Source organism: Cotesia glomerata, linkage group LG10 (genome assembly GCF_020080835.1).
Source record: "Cotesia glomerata isolate CgM1 linkage group LG10, MPM_Cglom_v2.3, whole genome shotgun sequence".
NCBI lineage: Eukaryota > Metazoa > Arthropoda > Insecta > Hymenoptera > Braconidae > Cotesia > Cotesia glomerata.
Genome location: NC_058167.1, coordinates 8,798,591 through 8,818,083, shown reverse-complemented (window position 1 = coordinate 8,818,083; position 19,493 = coordinate 8,798,591). Strand labels below are relative to the sequence as shown.

Below are 19,493 nucleotides of genomic sequence, written 5' to 3'. Positions count from 1 at the left end.
AAATAAATATACAAAATATTTTTTTACATATTATTAATTTCAATCACTTCCGTTTTTTATTTATTTGGTTAATGTTTCTGTTAAACAACACCCTCTACTTTTTTAAATATTTTATCTCAAAATTAAATTATTTTATTTTTTTTAATCAGTTCAATTTTAATTATAAAATAAAAATATTATTAAAAATTAATATTATTTTATTTTTTTAATTCATTATCAAAATTAATACTTGTAAGCGGAAAGGGATGTAAAAGGCCATTCAGGCCATACATTATATGAAATAAACTACTACTACTATTATTAAAAATTCAATTATTTAATTTTAATAAATTTTAATTATTATTAAATTTTATTTATTTATCAATTTAATTTCAATTATAAAATAAAATATTAAAATTTTCAGTACCTAAAAATAATGAAAATAAAATTTATAAAAAAGTAGAGGGTACAGTCTAAAAACGGCACATTAGATAATAATCTTTCAACAAGCATTAAAAGCTCTTATCACCGATCGCTTAAATTGCTCGACATACTTATTAGTAATTACTCCATATGTAATAACATTTTAAGTGTACAAAAATATCTCAATTGCTATAAGAATTATTATCATTATTATTTAATAATATTGAGCATTATAATCGATCGTAAACATTACATTACGTTATTTATATCTTGAGCTTAATTCATTTTTAATAAATTACACCGACTAATTACTCTCCGTGATATCTTCAAGCACTGTCATTATTATAGTTCTCTTACAAAACATTACTTCTCAATTATAGACCGTTTTACAATTACTATCCATAAAATACTTTAACTTAAAAACAAAAATGCATTTGGCATATCTATTACAAATAAATAAAACTAAATAATTTTTAATTTAAAAAAAATATAAACCATTAAAACAATTCAAAAATATTACACCGCCAATAAACTAAATAAATAAATATTCTAAATAAATTTACGTTAAAATCATTTAATAAACCTTCATCATCATCAATATCATTAAGATTTTACAAACTACTAATTATAAATTCACTTTACAAAAGTGGCAGTCGACGAGATGAATACTAGCTTGTATAATAAATTACTCGATAAATATAAATAAATTAAATTACTTTATTTTCCCATCATTACTCGAGGGTAAATTAACCACCGACTGTCTAGCAGTTTTATTACCCCGCTTAACATTAGAATAACTATAAGTATCAACAAGTGACTTCCGATTATTTCTCTTATCACTGGTCTCATCTGTCCTAGACTCTGGTATTTTCCAACTAGTTGGTCTGGATGCTCCACCAGGCGTGACTGAATTTTTACAAGACTTTCCCGCAGATTTTCCGCAATTATCCAACTCATAAGATTTTCTCGGCAGCTGTGGCGTGTAATACAAACTATACCTATTAGCCTTAACATTAATTTTGGAAACTACTTGCTTGTTTTCTCTCAGCTCATCAGTAGAGCTGCACTTTCTAGCGCTGTTTAATTTATCCTCACCATCTTGAGATTTCTTCCCAGAGTAATTCGAGAAACAACTGAAGCGTTTTTTATTGCTATCGCGTTTTACAACTGGAGCCTTTTTTTCTCTCAGCTTAACTTGGTCGTTTCCCAAAGACTTAACCGAGGTGTCTGGTTTATTATCAACGACCAACTGGTCATTGGCTCTCAGCGGGATCAGGGAATTTTTAATCTTCGAATTCACCGAGGAAGAAGCATGTTCGATCAATTTTGAGTTGCGATTAGCCGTCGAGCGTAAATTGTACTTTGGATTTCTCTTCAAGACCTGGCGACTGATGTCTTCGGTAACTTTCTTCCCAATGACAGTGTGGTTTAGCTTGGTCCCGCGGTTGATGGGGATATTGTCGAGGCTCTCTGAGGACTGGGTACTCTGGCTGCTGGATCCGCCGATAGTTTTGTTAAATTTAGCAAATTGAATATTAACGAAGCTATCAGAGGTCTCGATATTATTGTCTGAGCTGACACTGAGGCCATCCGTCGACTGGGAGAAATTTTCAACGGAGGAGTACTTGTCATTGTCATTATCACGTTTGTTACCAGCAGCAGCACCATTGGAAACACTATAAATATTATTTTTACTCATCTTGCTACTTAAATTATTGCACCTTTTATCAGCGACCGGTAGCAGTCGGTGATAATCGTTGATAATAGTCGATGATGATGATGATGTAGTTGCTGAAATTTTATCGGTGTTTGCTTTGGAATGAATGTCTGAAAGAGAATTACCATTTCTCTTATTAGTGGAATGTAAATTATTATAAACCGGACTTAAATAACGTCCGTTGTTATTTTTATTACAATTAACGTTTTCTAGAATACTGTTAAGCGATGATGTAACACTCTTGGAGGTTTTTTGCCCCGAAATGTCATCATCAATATTATGCATAAGGTCGCGCATCGAGCTCGTCAGGACACTTATCTCTTGCAAGCACTCTGCGCTCAGTGATATGGGCTCTTCGTTATTAATGGCAAAGCTATTGCCGTTGAACTTGTCAGTTTCATCACACAGCTGGTTGCTCTTTGGTTGGTCTTCTGACCAGAGCTGGTGTCTGCTGACCGGGGACTGGCAGATGTCGGTGATGCTCCCGTTGCCGTCGCTCCACTGCTTGCTCGAGTTCAGCTCGAAGGACGTGTTCACCCTCAGCGGCTGACACTGCTGATTCCGGTGTTGCTGCGGCGATTCACTGGCTGCAATACATCGAGACGTGGACTGCTCGCCTCCTAGAAAGCTCTGCAGATGTACAGAGACCGGACAAATAAAAAAAAAGCGAGGCTACAGATAGGCCAGACTACTACATAAGCATTGCTACAAGCTAATTTATCCCAATCTAATTATAAAATTCCTTGATTTTTTTTTTCTGTGATAAAGATTAATTTTATTGCTATTTGTTTAAACCCCGAAGCCAGTGAAGCGTGCTCGAGAAATACTACAGCTAGTGTGATTTAATGTACACTCACATGTGTAAACAGTATGTTGATAAGCTTATGAGTTGTAGAAAAAATAAAAATAAATTTTTATACGTACAAGATTATTATCACGATTATTGTATTTGGTCGGCTTTTACTACCCCAGTGTTTTTATAGAGAAGCCATGCATGATATATATTATAATTCTGCTGTTTTATTAGAGATTTTTTGTTATTTTTTTTTTTTTTATCATAATTTATAAGACTGTACTGAAAATTGACTTTTAATAAACTTACACGGAAAAAAGTAAACTGTAAAATTCACTCGAATTCCGGTTAATTTTTATAGTCTCCTACTCGGAGAATTTAACATTTGAAACAGTAAAAATTCTACTGTTAAAATATACATTTTACCAGTTCAAGCAGGTCAATAATTATAGTTTCATCTTTAGCGTTGCACAGAAAAAAGGTTCACTTGAGCCAAGAAAATATTTTTCTTTCTAATTATTTTCTTGAACGAAAAAAAAATTTGTTTTTTGACAAGAAATTTCACTTATTCCAAAAAAATTAATTCTTTTGCTTTAAAAAATACGTATCTTGATCCAAGAAAATTTATTTAAGTCAAATTTTCTTGTCTTGATAAAATTTCTCTCTTGCTCCAAAAAATTAAATATCTCGATAGAAGTAAATTTTCATTAATATTTTTATTGATTAACATGTTAAATGGGAAGATCAAATAATATTGAATCATTTTTTTTCATTCAATATGTATAATTGCACGCTAAAATAATATAAAATGGGTATCAAATATTCAAGAAAAAAATTTTCTCAAGGTGAGAAAATTTTTTTCTCAGCTGAAGTAAGTGGCGCTGCTTCCCTAAAGTATCTATAAATCTTGATTAAATATAAAAATTTATTGTCTCAAGTATTTATGATAATTTGAATTAAGAAAAAATTACTTCTACCAAGAATAAAATTTCAAGAAAAATTTTTACTTCGGCCAACACAACTTCGGTCTTCCTTCAGGCACCCGAAAATTTTCTTGAGCCAAGAATTTTGTTCTCCAGTCAAGAAATTTTTCTTACTGTGTGCGTTTAAAATTTACCATCTTACTTTGTAAATATTGACATTGCTTGTATTAGAAATTTAGTAACTTTATTTTATAGTTTTTACCTATCATGCGATCATTTTTTATGTACGAAATGATAAATACCAAAGTCTAAATTCTTAATTATTATACTTAAACATTTTGGACTTTCATATAGCGAACATTACTGTTTGAAATAGTATTTTTTTCTATGTAAACAATAAATTGTAGTATTTAAATGAAAAATATTATAAAGTGATTGTTAAAAATCACGATTTTACTGTTTGAAATGATAATTTTTTCCAGTAGATCATTACTTTTTATAAATCGACTATTATTTATTACAGTTTACTTTTTTCCTTGTATACTTGAAAAATATTTACTAAAATTGATTTAAAAAATTGTGAAATTATTTTTAAAAAATCAATTTTTTAACCAGTCTACTCTTGATAATTAAAAAAAAAAAAATTTATAAATTACCACAAGCCAAGGATGGTCTAAAACATCTTCAGCGCTGAATCTTAACTCTGGCTGAGCCTGGAGCATGTTTGAGATCAGTTGTTTCGCGGAATCAGAAATCGGATCCCAGTAGGGCGAAGTAAATTCATACTGGCCGCTAAGAATCCGCTCGAATAGTTCCTCTTGGTCATTTTCAGGTGAAACAAATGGTGGGAACCCACAGAGTAAAATATAAAGAATAACTCCAGCGGCCCATACGTCAATCTACCAAAGAATATCACATTATTGAACGTTTTAATATTAATTATAGAATAAGCAATTAAATAAAATAGAGTAACAAGAATAAGATAACAAAAGAATTTTACCTTCAATCCATATCCCGTCTCTTCAAGTATCTCAGGCGCAACGTATGTAGGTGTTCCACATACTGTATAAAGCGGTCCGGTGACAATTTGTGCTAGACCAAAGTCACCAAGTTTTAAGCACCTTACATGGCTACCCTCCATCTCAACGAGCAGATTTTCCGGCTTCACATCACGGTGAACTATCTGATGAAAGTGCAAGTATGCTAATGCCGATGTCAAGTGACCGATCATTACGCTCGCTTCGGCTTCGGAAAATTTAGTCGCTGCTGCAATTGCGTCAAACAAATCTCCACCCTAATGAGTTAATGGCTTTATTAAGTAAAACTGATCAATTAGTAGATAACAAGATAATTAAGTAATTAAAATAAAACCAAACCTTTACTAGTTCCATTACTAAAAATAACTGGTCAGTTGTTTCGTGTTCAGAAATTAGACTAATTATATTTGGATGGCAAACTTGTCGTAGAATAGCAACTTCACTAGCTAGCATTGTTTCTTTTCCCTGACATTTTGACTTGTCGACTATTTTCATGGCATATTCAGCACCAGTTTGTCTGGAAAAAAATTTTTTTTTAATATTAAAAAATTGAATTCTTTTAAAAGCCGGTCCCTATGATTGCAGCTTTTCATTTCTCTTCTAAACCAAGAAGATTTTCGAAAAAAACGGTCTGCTACGTAAAAGATTTTTTAATTATCTATTTTATATCAGGGCGTTTTTTTCGAAATTCTCATTTAATAATTCTCATTTGATAATACCGTTTCTCACCGTGAGTGCGACACGAGAAAAAGATGGGATCGGCTGTTAATGTAAAGTACCCAATACTTGAATACTTATAAAAATAGGACCAGTACTTGAAACAGACTTTTCGAATTATTGCAATACAAAATCCGTATATTTATGATGAGTAATATGCGAATGTTATAATTATTCAATTATACAGTAAATTATTTCTGTATGTTTTTTCAATTATATTTTTGTTAACTTAAAAGTCGACATGTCTAGAATAGTTAATAGATGCTATTTTTTTCATGAGAAAGGTACTAAACCGTAAACCTAACAATCAGTAAAAAAAACAGCATATCATAATTTTAAGTAAAAAAAATTGTACTACCCAATGAAATAGTCTTTTCTAAATAATACGTATTTTTTATAAAGGTACCCAGAACTTGAACAAGTTGGGGCTTTATAATTTTAATAGAACTCTAAACTCTAATAGGTTTATAGACTAATGATCGGCATTTTGATTTTTATTAATTACTGCAAATTAAATAAGTTGTATAACTGAAAATTAGTACAGTTAAAAATTATGGAACGTTTTGAATTGAGTTTTTTTGATTTATAATTGAAAATTTGCTTTGTTATTCACAAAAAATGTAATTAAAAAATTAAATACAAATATTTCTCATTTTTAAATGAACGTATTAAATATTTATAGTATTATTTTTCATATTAATCAATAATATATTATAATTCTTTTGATATTTCAATAAAAAGTTAAAAATTTTTGGTGTGTCTATTGCCATATGTTTTGTTAGTTCAACTACTGCTCTCGGAGTGTTCAACTACTGCGGCTTATCAGAATTGTTTGTTTAACTACTACTCTTTTCATAGTCTATCTTAAAAACGTTGTCAAAACATAAATATTCAATCTGTGTTATTTTATGCTTTAATCAATTCAAAATTGTTTATATTTTCATGAAAATCATTAATTTGAACTAATAATTACATCTTTATACATTAAAAATAGGGTCAAATACGTTTTACTTTCAAGTCTGTTTAACTACTGGGCACTTTACCTTAAGGGGCACAACTAGTGTGAAATTTTCAAAAAATCGATTTTTTTTTTTCATGTTTCGATAGATTATACCTTTAAAAATAACATATTGAAATTTTTAATCAATATCTTAAATAGTTTTTGAGTTACAGCCATTTAAAGAGTAGCCGCTCGACAGTAAGAATAGGATCATTTTATCTTTAAACGCGTTTTTTTCGAAACAGCATTTTTCGAATTTGCTGCAGTGATTACTCGAAGACAAATGATCCGATCACTACCAAATTTTTTTCTGCATGTCCCGTATATAGTTCTCCATACAATGACCCTCCAGTTTTTTGATCTATTCAAAAATTGAATTTTGGCAGGTCAAAAATGACCAAAATTCTGGGTAAAATTCAACTTTTTTTTTTAAAACGCCGTTATTTTGTCAATTTTTGATATTTTTTTTCGACCGAGGATCATTGTACGAAAAATATCTTCTAGTTGAACGAGAATTTTTATTTTTCTGTTTCATTCATGGAGAAGGCCGGAATCACTGCAGCAGTGGAGGACCTTTTTTTTAGCGCTGTCGGAAATCGCGTGTAACTCGAAAAATATTTAATTTTTTTCTTCAAAAATTTTACTGTAAATTCTTAAAATATGTATTAATATACCCTTAAAATTTTAAAACAATTTATACAGGAGTTTTTTATTTTAATTCCCAAAAACCGCCTTTTTTTTAGGTTGTCACACTAATTGTGCCCCTTAATTTATAATTAAAAATATTTTTTTTTAAATTAGAATTTAATTTTAAATAAAAAAATCCTTACTTATGAGTACAGTGTCGAACAACTGCGAAATTCCCATCACCAATAACATGTCCCACATTGTAGTGCATCCTAAAAGGCTGTGGTAGTGTCAAAGTAGAAGGACTGGGAGTCCTGACTTGTGGAGCAGTGAGCGTTCTCTTGCCAGTCTTCCTGGGCATCACCGGCATGGGTCCACTCTGTCTTTTAGACACACAGGAGCCTCGCTTGAAGCTCTGCACACACTTACTCTCCTCAATATCCAGCTCAAAGTCTTCCTGGGTGGACTTTTCGCTTCCATACGCCAAAAAAACCTCCTCGTGTTCAAAAAACTGCTCCAATGAGATCACCAGCTTACCCGAGAGCGTATAGACCCGTTTGACCACACCACAATCCAGCTTGACCGTCTGAGTGATCGCCTCCAGCACATGCTCCAAACTAGCAGCGTTCCTCTTGTTGATCAGCAGCCTCAGGACCTTGCGAGGCTTGCTGCCGTGTCTTATCAGCGTGATGATCCTCGCCCTGACACACGAAGGAATGATTGTGACGATTCTACCCGTGCCAGCTGGAGACTGCGGCAATCCCGAGAGCGAGCTTCCTCTGCGGACTTTCGTCGACGAGTACTCGACTTTCTTGAACAGCTCGCCGTGTCCGGAGACCACGTAGCACTTGCCGTCCTCCAGGTCGTTGATAGTCTGGACTTTCTTGCCGTCCATCGAGTAAATAGTCCGAACTCCATTGGGCAGAGTCACGTTTGACAACAGAGCCCGCGTTAAGTCAGTCGTCAAGCTGTCAAAACTTCTGTAACGCTCTGGAGTTACAGCCATAACAATTCCAGTGTAAAATTTGTCTCCGTTGCGAAAAAATCTGACGCGCTTGGCTTTCTTTGTCGCTGGAGTCCTCAGCGTTGGCGGTGTTTGGTTTTTAGAAGTGAAATTGTCGCTTTCGATTATCAATCTTTCCTCCAATGATCCCATTATTCTTGGACTCAGCTCCTGAGTTGATAAATTGCTTTCACCGGACAAAGATGTTCCCCGGCTTAATGCTTGCTCCATCATTCTGAAAATTAATTAATTAATTTATTTATTTATTTATTAAACAATGAATAAATAAATAATAAATTAATTAATTAATAATTTATTATAATTATGAATGACTCAATTAATTTTATAATGATAAAAAAAATAACCTGATTAATTATTAGTAAGTTAAAAAAAGTAAATAAAAAAATGACAGATGCTACCGGGCGTACCTAACCTTCAGACGCAGCGAATAATTTTTTGTATCTAGTAAGCGATAGTATTATGTAGAACGTAACTAGGTAATAAATACATACAAGCTATTTCTCACTGGTCTACTGTCTGCTGATTATAATGATGATGATGATAAAACCAAGAGCTTATTGGGTGTTTTTAATAGGTCAGTCAATGAACTTACCTATGGACTAGAAGATGCTGATAATTAAATAAGCAAAACGTTATTTATGATTTATAGTTGTGATAATGGTGACCAAGTCCAGTTCCAGCGGCCAGTGATTCATCAGAGCGGTGACATTTTTGCTTCCAGTCATTGATTGTCACCAGACACACAGTCAACAGTTATTTATTAGTAGATATTTATACGAGGATTTTTTTATTTATCTGGACACCAAATTAACAGCAGGAGCAGTTGCAACTGGACAGTACGTAATGTGCAATGGAAAATATTAGTCAGCCTCTCTCTCCCCACTACTTTTTGTTTCCAGGTTTATTAAAATTATAATAATTATATATCGAAACTTTTAAATAATTATGTTAAATGTTTTTTCACTCGATGATTGATTTTAGTTTTAGTTTTAGTGCCTGGTAAGTTTCAATTTACAAGTATGCTAAACGAGTTATTGTTGAATTATAAATAAATGCTGCTCAGGCTTGTCAATGATTTATCGAAAGCGGAAATATTGCAATGGCGCGCGGATTTGAGTAAATTTACGTGAATTTGAAAAAAAAATTATGTAAATATTGAAAAATGTATCGATTATTTTTTTTCTTCTTTTGTTTATTTATTATTTATGTCAAAGTGTAATTTTAAATATATTTAATAAAAATTTTATTAATTTCTTACCAGCTGATTTTTGGAGTTTCTGGAATAATTATCTTGCAAAATTAATTGCATCAATTTTTTTTGTGCAGGTTTAAAGACATTCTATTTAAATGTTGATTATAATTATTATTTTTTTAATAATAATTTTATAAAATTATTTTGAGATGGATGAAGTTAAGAACGGAAATTTAAGTGTTGGTAAGATAACTTTTTATTTTTACAACACACAATTTTTCTACGACAGATGGCGTTACTGCGGCCATTTTGAATTCAGCAGAAGAAAGAATTTTACTTCCAACAGTTTTAGACATTTAACAACTGTTTTATATTTGAAGAAATGAATTGAACATTTAATTAAATTGAAAAGAGTCAATATTAGAGAATTCTTGGATTTTCATTGAAAAAATTTTTAAAATGTCTACGCAATTTTTCAATGTTCTTTTCAATTCAATACTTTCACAAGCTTTCAAAAAACTCTAATAATATTAATATTAATTAATTAACTGTGATAATTAAATTAAAAAACACGTCAATTTTTTTCATTTTTACAACTGAGTTATAAAAAAAAGAATTTCAATTAAAAAATTCCATGTCTAGAGATTAAAAAAGAAAATGACAAGTGCAAATTTTTTATAAATATTTTTATGACATTAAAGTTAACAGTTACTTGACCATTTTTTAATTTTATTTAACAATCAAATTTGTTTTGAAAAATTATTTTTAAAAAATTGCATTTTTAATTATTTTAAATTTCTACATGTCAATTTTTTTTCTAATATCCCTGGCGGATTCGTGGTCACGATAAAATGATCGTCAAACAAAGGTGAATGCACCGTAAATTCACACACTGATAGAAGGATTTATTTGTATTAAAAAAATATTTGTTAACCCTTCAGCACTCTCGCTATGAGATTTTCTCTTACGCTCATCAATAACTCAAATTTTCTTTCAAATTTCAAATGGAATGACTATGTGATTTTTTTTCTATCTGTCAAAAAATTAATATTATTTCAGATTGCAATATTATTATTTTAATTGTTCTATACTATAAAAAAATAAAATAAATTTTATTAACTCTGTGAGATATTTTCTCATCGCAATAGTAAAGTAGGGGGGTCAGAATTTAAAAAATCGGGTCTGATCGGTACAGTTCGAAGGTTCCCGTAAGAGTGCATTTGTGTTTGGATGTATTATTATTAAATATTATTTTTAAATAAGTCAATTTTTTTTTGTTTTAAGAAATTTATTTTATTTAAGATTTTTTAAATTAAAGGGACTATAAGCATGCGTGCGCTTCCACATAAGGCGTGAGAGTTTTTCTCATCGCGCGAGTAATGATAGTAAATCGTTTTGCGAGAGTGCTGAAGGGTTAATAGTTAACAAATCATTTATTAGAGACCATTTTTTAGTATCAAACAAATATTTCTTAGCATTTAAAATGATTTGTTTGTATTTAATAAATCTGATATTCATTTATTAAATATTAATAAATCTTTTTAAATACTAAGAAATATTTGTTAAGGACTAAAAAGTGTTCTCTAATAAATGATTTGTTAAATATTAACAAATATTTTTAACTATAAACAAATCCTTTTATCAGTGCAGTGTTGATAAATGATCGTCGCTTGACTATCGAACGACCGTCGTTTGACAGTGCTTGACGAGTATCGTTGTGAAAATTTTTCACTGTTACTTTATGATTTTTATTCTGTATAGTTATTATACTTCACTCGTCGAAAAACAATAGTATATTACACCCCTAGGGAAGTAAAGTAAGAAAGGTCTCAGATCACATGCAATTGTTGGCCGAGGCGAAGCCGAGGTCAACAAACATGTGATCTGAGGCTTTCTTATTTACTTCCCGAGGAGTGTATACTATTTTTTTCCCCGACGAAGGCGGAAAGCGGCAACTTCGTTTAGCGCAGCGGGGCTGAAGTTGCCGCTTTACGCCCGGCGGAGAAAAAAAAAATTAAATTATTGTAATTTTGTTTATTTCAAAGTAAAATCATAAAAAATTAATCAGATTACATACAATCAACAGAGATCCATAATTTCAATACTTTTCAGAAGAGTCTATGACCTACAGCAAGTATTGAATTTTTTTCATAGTTTTAAATGAAGAACCATAATACTTTTTGTTTATGACAAATGTAATAATAACTATTGTTTTTTTTAATCGGAAATATTTTTTTCAACAATTCATTAGTTAATAAATTATAATTCATTTTCAACTCAACTTTTAACATATTTTCTATACCTCTAATATTTTCACTGTAATTCTACAAATTCGGATCCATTATTAAGGATTTGAGTTTTTTATTAGACGAAAATTTTAATTTCAAAATTACGGCAAAATTGTTTATTATCAAGGAAAATTATTATGAGATATTTTTTTTTTTTAAATTAAATTTTAAGCAATTTCTTTTCCAGAACTTTTTTTATACAATTAATAATTTCACCGTAATTTCCAAGTCAAGATTTTCATAATTATCAAAAGTTTGAATCATTAATTACGATTATTATTTTGAATTTACGGAAAAAATATAAATTTATTTAAGCTATTTTTATCTGTAAAATGAAAAAAAAAATGACTAAGTTTCGACACCTTATGAGGTGACTAAATAAGATTTTCGGGCAGTGTCTCAGATAGCTTAACTGGTAGAGCAATGGGCGCGCAACTATAAACAATCCGGGTTCGAGTACCGGTCTGATTTGTCTGAAATATTATTTTTATTTTATTGTTTGTGACAGTAGCGTGAATTTTCCGTGATTTGACAGTGTATTGAGCGTACAGTGTCGGTCATAATGTCGTAGATTCACTTGCGTACCCTGATAGCCAGCGCTTTCTCAGTAAGTGTTGACTTCCAGTAGTTACGGTTAATTTATACATCAAGTTGGCGGTATAGTAATTCTTCACGCAACAACAGTTGTAAGCAAATTGACGGAAATCTACGGCCGCAACTTGAATACAAGTTAACAATCAAACTTGTAGTTAAATTTCCTTTCAACTTTACTACAATTTGAGGGAAATACTTGTACAGCAAGTTTTGACGTCTATTTACAGAGTAAGTTATAGGTAACTAATAGGTAATCGCTCGCTTTGCCAACTCTTTCCGTCAAGTTTGCTTCAAATTGCGGACGTAGATTGACAGTAAGTTATAGGTAAGGTGGCTATCAGGGTACATTCATCTTTTCTGCACTCAGTCGGTACATCGAGACGTTTATTACTAACTTCTTTATTACTTAAAGGTGCATAACTAATGTTTGCATCATGAAATCACCGTATATATTTGATAAATTTATAGTAGACGTCTTTCACAATGGTATCCGATGCTGACTGACAAATCGCTCAATAAAAACGATAAAAACGAATCTTATACGGTGAAACGACCGTGAATTAATCGTGCTTTCAACGTGTTGCCGAAACCGCCAGGGATTTTTTTGCGGTATTTCTAAAAATTATCAAATATCTGCTGCTTTAATTTTTATATTTTTTTTCAACAATGAATTTGTGTTAAAAATAAATGACATTAAAGTTAGTAGTCACTTGAAAATTAAAAAATTTTCTTTTAACAAACAAATTTGTTCCAAAAAATTGCATTTTTAATTTTTTTAAATTTCTATATTTCAAATTTTTTTTTGCCATAATTGGTCACAAAAATTTTTAAAATTATTAAATATCTGCTAAATTAATTTTCATTAAAAATAAAAAAATTGGCAGATGTCAGCTGATTTCTTCACAATAATTAATTATTATTATAAAAGCGCATGAATGAGAATCGCTATTTTCTGGTATAACCTCCATTGAAGCTACAAGGATCATCTTCTTAAGCGAAGAAAAAATACCGAACCAAGAATCTATTTATATCTCCAGCATACTAATGAGTGTAAGTTTTATTTTATTATTAAAACCAGCTGATTAAAATGAATTATCATATTGCAGTACGAGCGTAGTACGCCCACCAGCAGAGCGTCGATTCCGGAGTCAAAAAATGTGAAAGTAAATTTCCTAGTAAAACTGAGAACGAATTTGAATAACGTTATTGTTAAAAAAATGGATGATTCTCATGACTAGAACCTTTGGAGGTCCCAGGGGTTCTCGATACCTGGATGTACCTGTGGGAGCCGAAAGGTAAAAAGTGACGAATCCTCTGATGAATAGTATGACGAGGACAATGGAATACCCAGAAACAAGTTACGCACCTGGAACTAAAGAGAACAAGAAGAAGAAGAGGAGTCGTAGTCGGGAGCTAATCGTCGACCTGCGACGCGAGTAGTCGCGTAGTGTCGAACAGCCCGAGTGGTGGTGGCGAACAGCCCGAGTCTCGAGTTTAGCCGACACAGCCGATGCGAGGAGTGCGACACAGAACGACCGGGGAGTTACAGCCGCGACTGGGACTGGATAGGAGTTATCCGAGACTCGAGACTCGCGTGTGAGTACGGCTACGAGGAAAGACATTAGACGTCATGTACAGGCGCACAAGTAAAATATATACGTAAGTATATAAAATATATATATATAAATACACTTACACATATTTACATATATTTATATTTATATTTATACCTATATAGGTAAAGCAAGAGTAAAGAGTAAAGAGTAAAGAAACTCCGGCGGTTTCACTGCTCACCTCTATCTTATACTCCAAACTAAAAAGCATCTGAGCTGAGTAGAGCTGAATTTACAAAGGTGGGGGCCCTTGAACCGCAGCAACGCTCACCGCGTTCTCCAGGGGCCAGTTCGGCCAGCCAGTTTCGTGTGTATGAGCGAACGGCGCGGGTGTTTAATCTGCCGTTGGCACGACCATTAAAAAACTTCATGTACTGTTTCTGTGACTGTGCTATGTATGAGTTACTGTGATAAGTTAATTATTCAGTATAAAATCATCTACTGTTGATTGATTAAACTCACATCAACAACAGTTGACACTTATTGCTCGATTATTGATACATAATATAATATAATATGATATAAATTAACAGGAAATGAATTAACATCAGAAGCGCAGATTTAAGCTACCATTTGAAATCCACCGATTCGTGATTCATGATCATCCGATCAGAGTGAAATTGATTATGAATAAAATCAATAAATTGAGTTTATTATTAATATGTCTGTGAGTTTAATTCACGTGGATTAAAATGCCAAGGATTTACGCGCGAACTCACCAAGAAATGCTCTGCTTACTTTTCGCAGGTGAGTTTTTTACTACAGTTTATGCTTATTAACATCAGCATGTTATATTATTATTATTCATTTTAATCATTTTGTGTACGTATGTCCGAATCATGATTTATTTCTCTTATCAATTTATAAATTATTTATGTTTATTTAATTACTAAGACTTTATTGTCTAAACATTTATCCGCGAATCACCTTTATTGTTATTTAATACTTGTTGTTTATATTTTCAACGTTGATAACAATAATAATAATAATATTCGTAATAATAAGAATAATAATAGAAATTTTAGGTAAAAATTCTATTTAAAAAAAAAATAACAAAAGCAGGTGCTGGTGACTAAGTCCGTGGAATTTATAAATTTACTACAAGCGTGACAGGTGGGAGAAAAAATACGGAGGGTAGAACCCATGGCCATAGTCCACAGGTATATAAGGGCACTCGATTATTTTTTTAAAGAATACAGGATTCTAGCTGTTGTTCTTCTACCTGAACGGATAGGAGTTTTAACAGTTTTTTCCTACAATACAATTTAAAAATGTATTTTCACTTTCTACGAGCAGAGCCAAGAGCCACAACGACAGCCAGCGAGTGCGTTAATTTAAAGCTAGCAGCGTGGAGTAATTTTTTTTTTGCCAAGTCTAGACTCAACTTGCTCGTTTTATTTCAAAATACCATCCAAAGTTATTACTTTTAATTCCTACTTTCCCTTGTAGTCATTTATTGATGTTTTGCGTCGAAGTTAATCGTATCAGCACGGTACACACATTCATAAAGTATGTAATCAGTAAACCTGATCTAAGATAATAATTTTAAGTATGAGTATGAGTATGACCAGAATGACACTTGGTTGATATGAGAATAACTCGAGTCATTCAAACGATATCCCGATTGGATTTCCTGATTTAATTTTTTACTATCTAGTGGATATGTATATTCAATTAAAAATTCAATCTATACTCCGTCTATATCTGTATATCTATATCTGTATATTAAATTGCCAATTTCTCCTCTAGATTTCTATTCACGATTCACGATATCGAATACACAATTGTCGATTGTGACCAGCGACAAGTTTTAAATGGACTCGCACAAATATCGATCGTCTCAAGAGCTCCGATAGTGTGCTATCGTTTTACAGGCACGAGTGAATAACCTCATGCAGGAATATATAAATTCGTATATATCTTCAGCTAGCTTTAGACTGATTTCGATCGCAAAACCCTGGACTATAGCTTTTCTTTTATTTCTTTTATTTTTACGTAAACTATTAATAATTTACTTTTACTGCCGATAAAGTTTACAATCGGTAAAAAAAAATTGTAACAGGTGGATCAAACATCACTTTACGTATCAATTAATTCTCATGTAGTGGCTCATTTACAATTACAATGTAATAGGCCCGTCCTTCTCTAGAGTCGATCCTCGTTGGCTGTCTTCACGCTCAAGTGCGTGCATACTTTAAAAAGCGTTGTAAATACAGTACAGAACGCGTAATGTTAGCTCACGTTTCCTTGGATGCACATCACCGGCAAAACCTCTCCTATTTTTTACTCTAAATCTACACTAACATCAACACAAGCTAGCTTGATGATAATTTTAAAATAATGTGCAATTTTTATATTGCATAATAAAATTTATTTTTATTCATTTAAATAAAGATAAAATTATTATTTATCATTGCAATTGCAGTAGAACATGCAATTATATTTGTCGGAAAAATTAAATTTTTTAAATTAAATCTTTCTATACAGAAAAAAAAATTCACTTGAGCCAAGAAAATATTTTTTTTCCTAATTATTTTCTTGAGCAAAAAAAAAATTTTTTTTTTGACACAAGAAATTTCACTTATTTCAACAAAATTAGTTCTCTTGCTTTAAGAAATACGTATCTTGATCCAAGAAAATGTATTTAAGTCAAGAAAATCTTCTTGTTTTGAGAAAATTTAGCCGCTTGCTCCAAAAAAATTTAGTTCTTGATAAAAGTAAATTTTCTTGTCTTGAGAAAATTTTTCTCTTGCTCCAAAAAATTAAATATAAAGATAGAAGTAAATTTTGATTAATATTTTTATTGATTAACATGTTAAATGGGAAGATCAAATAATATTGAGTCATTTTTTTTCATTCAATATTTATAATTGCACGCTAAAATAATATAAAATATGAGCTTGTGTATATATAAATACTACACACTGAGAAAAAAAATACTTTTATTAAGAAAATTTTCTTGATACATGAATTTATGTTCTTGAAAATTTTCAAGAATATATATTCTTAGCTCAAGAAATTGTTAAATTGATTGAAATAATGTTTACTTAATTTAAATAAAGCTATTCTTTTGTTTATTTACTATCCAAAGATAAATATTGATGTTCTTCTCTTCAGAAATTAATAATTAATAACAATAGAATATTTGATCGTCAGCGAGTTTCTTGAGCCAAGAAATTGTTAATTGAGCAAAAGGATTTTTTTTTCTCAGTGCATAGAAAAGAAATTTACTCAAATCAAGTAAATAATTTTGAAGAACTTTATCTTCTTGATTTGAGTAAAAAAATTCTTAAACTAAGAAATTTTTCTTGGTTTAAGTAAATTTTAGTTGATTCAAGAATTTATCGTCTTGATTCAAGACAATGAAACATTTCAAAATTATTTTCTTGGTTCAAGAATTTTTCTCTTGATTCAATTTAATTTTTTTTTCTGTGCAGGATTGTAAATATTTAAAAAAACATTGACACAAATGTATGTAGCTTAGTATATTATATATTTACCAGCAATGCGTCACGCGAGTTAAGTAAAACATCTAGTCAAGCTTGCTACATAAATAATAAAAAATATAAATAAAAGTAATGCAATATTATGTGTATGTATGTAAAAGAAAATGTATGTGTTGGTAAAGTGCGATACATAATATTATAGTATATATAAAGCACTTGGAGTGCATGCACATGATTTTATTCTCGAGAAATTTTCTTTCATGTGACACATCGACTTCGCGAATAACTTTTATATATTTAAATTTATATTCAAATATTATTCAATGAAGCGGAATGAATTTTTTTTGATAAAAACTTTGTAAATTAACATTTCCACCTAGTTTGTTTTCAGATATATACAATTCGGTGATTTTAAATAATTTATGTTTAAAAAGAGTTAATATTTAAATTTATTAACACCGGGTTTATTCAATTTAATGCAAGGCAATTACTGAAATTAATAACCTTTCATGAATATTCATAAGAGTATTCATCTATAAGGCAATAATTAATATGATGGCAAATTTAATGAACGCGCGAGATCGGCTTAAATTTATTTATGTATATCAAATATGAAGCTAAAATTTCTCTAGACATGCTTCTAAGGGCAGAAATACTTTTCATCATTGTTATATTTAAAATATAAAATTTTAAGTGATGTTAGAGTTGTTAGAAAAAGTAGAACGTGGATAAATACCTTTTCAATTCTTAATTATTGTAGTTGTATATTCTTATATGTATAAACATATATACAATACAATACTTACTGTATATCGCAAATGGTTGCATTGTTCGATAGGAAAGTACTTTTCGTACACGCCCACGAAACATCAATATCAATGTAAATAGTTAATATAACACTCAAAACATTTAATGTGATTTAAATGTGATCATTATCGTCTAAAAAGTTTAAGCTAAATAATTTAAAAGTTTTCATTTGAAACTTTTCAATAATATTTATGAATAAAATCGTAAGATTTAATATCTATATTATTAAGAGAATAAAAAAAAATTTTTCTCCAGGATAGTTTTATGATAAAATTGATTTTTTTTAGTGAAATTTAGTGTCATCACAAAGGTCTGACTTGAATTTGTGCCTTTTCAAGGTTTCATATCATTCTCACTGACAGTCAATTTATTATGATAAGTAATTAGGCTGCATTCGAAAATACTCTATCTCTAGATACATAATTAAGAAATTACCCTGTATCTTGTGAACTATTGACATTTTTGAAGATATAAGCTCACCCTGACATTATACTCATCAATACCTTTCATTTGAGTACCCACATCAATTTTTCATATATTTATATAAATTATATATTGATATATTTATCATATATGTATATATGAAAAATATATCAAAAATGCATGTGGGTACTCAAATGAAAGCTCTTGATGAGTGTAACATCAGGATGAGCTTATATCTTTAAAATCTTTAAAATTATATATATGTATGTATGAAAAATCTATATAATTAAGAAATGACCTTTTATTTTGTGAACTATTGACATTTTTAAAGATATAAGCTCATCCCGATGTTACACTCATCGAGACCTTTTATTTGAGTACCCACATCAATTTGTCATATATTTTATATATTTATATATATGAATATATGAAAAATATATAAAAATGCATGTGGGTACTCAAATGAAAGCTCTTGATGAGTGTAACATCGGGATGAGCTTATATTTTTGAAAACGTCAATAGTTAAGAAAGTACAGTGCACTGATAGAAGGATTTCTTAGCATTTAAGAAGATTTCTTTGTATTTAAGAAATCATTTCTTAAACATCATTTCTTAGCATTTAAAAAATATTTCTTAGTATTTAAGAAATATGTTTTAAATATTAAAAAATGATGTTTAAGAAATGATTTCTTAAATACAAAGAAATCTTTTTAAATAGTAAGAAATCCTTCTATCAGTGTGCAATTTAACAAAAATCATTATTTAATAATAAAGCAAAATTTTATTTATTATGGAATAAAATTTAATCTGCTCAAATTCACTTAAATTTCTTCGTATAAATAATTTTAATTGAAAAAATAAATCAGGGAATATTTTTAAGGATGATTGGC

At 30.4% G+C, this 19,493-nt stretch overlaps 2 protein-coding genes across 6 annotated transcripts in view; one reads left to right on the top strand and one right to left on the bottom strand.

The window, feature by feature from the left end:
• Positions 1-960: 960 nt before the first annotated feature.
• Positions 961-9,339, bottom strand: LOC123272546 (5'-AMP-activated serine/threonine-protein kinase catalytic subunit alpha). 2 transcript variants are annotated; one of them, XM_044739404.1, is made up of 6 exons: positions 8,732-9,339; positions 7,420-8,454; positions 5,212-5,389; positions 4,836-5,129; positions 4,492-4,734; positions 961-2,749 (listed from the first exon to the last, which is right to left on the bottom strand). In XM_044739404.1, exons 2-6 carry the CDS (start codon positions 8,451-8,453, stop codon positions 1,115-1,117), a joined length of 3,384 nt encoding a protein of 1,127 aa, XP_044595339.1. In that variant the 5' UTR covers position 8,454; positions 8,732-9,339; the 3' UTR covers positions 961-1,114. The 2 variants fall into 2 exon arrangements, with proteins under 2 accessions (XP_044595339.1, XP_044595338.1); XM_044739403.1 differs by having other exon boundaries at positions 8,833-9,338.
• A 4,535-nt stretch (positions 9,340-13,874) lies between these two features.
• The window catches only part of LOC123273475 (protein crumbs), a 46,254-nt gene continuing 40,635 nt past the window's right edge, over positions 13,875-19,493 (top strand). For 3 of the 4 annotated variants that reach the window (XM_044740893.1, XM_044740894.1, XM_044740891.1), the window contains exons 1-2: positions 13,875-13,973; positions 14,053-14,674. In XM_044740893.1, coding sequence (XP_044596828.1) covers positions 14,620-14,674 — 55 coding nt within the window. In that variant the 5' untranslated portion in view covers positions 13,875-13,973; positions 14,053-14,619. The remainder of the gene's footprint in view (positions 13,974-14,052; positions 14,675-19,493) is intronic. The other variant, XM_044740892.1, reaches the window with a different exon arrangement.

Coding starts and splice junctions, on each gene's coding strand:
- LOC123272546 (XM_044739404.1), bottom strand. CDS start 8,453: ATGATGGAGCAAGCATTAAGCCGGGGAACATCTTTGTCCGGTGAAAGC. Junction 5,390..7,419: donor GTTCGACACTGTACTCATAA/GTAAGGATTTTT, acceptor ATTTTTTTCCAG/ACAAACTGGTGCTGAATATG. Junction 4,735..4,835: donor AGACGGGATATGGATTGAAG/GTAAAATTCTTT, acceptor ATTCTTTGGTAG/ATTGACGTATGGGCCGCTGG.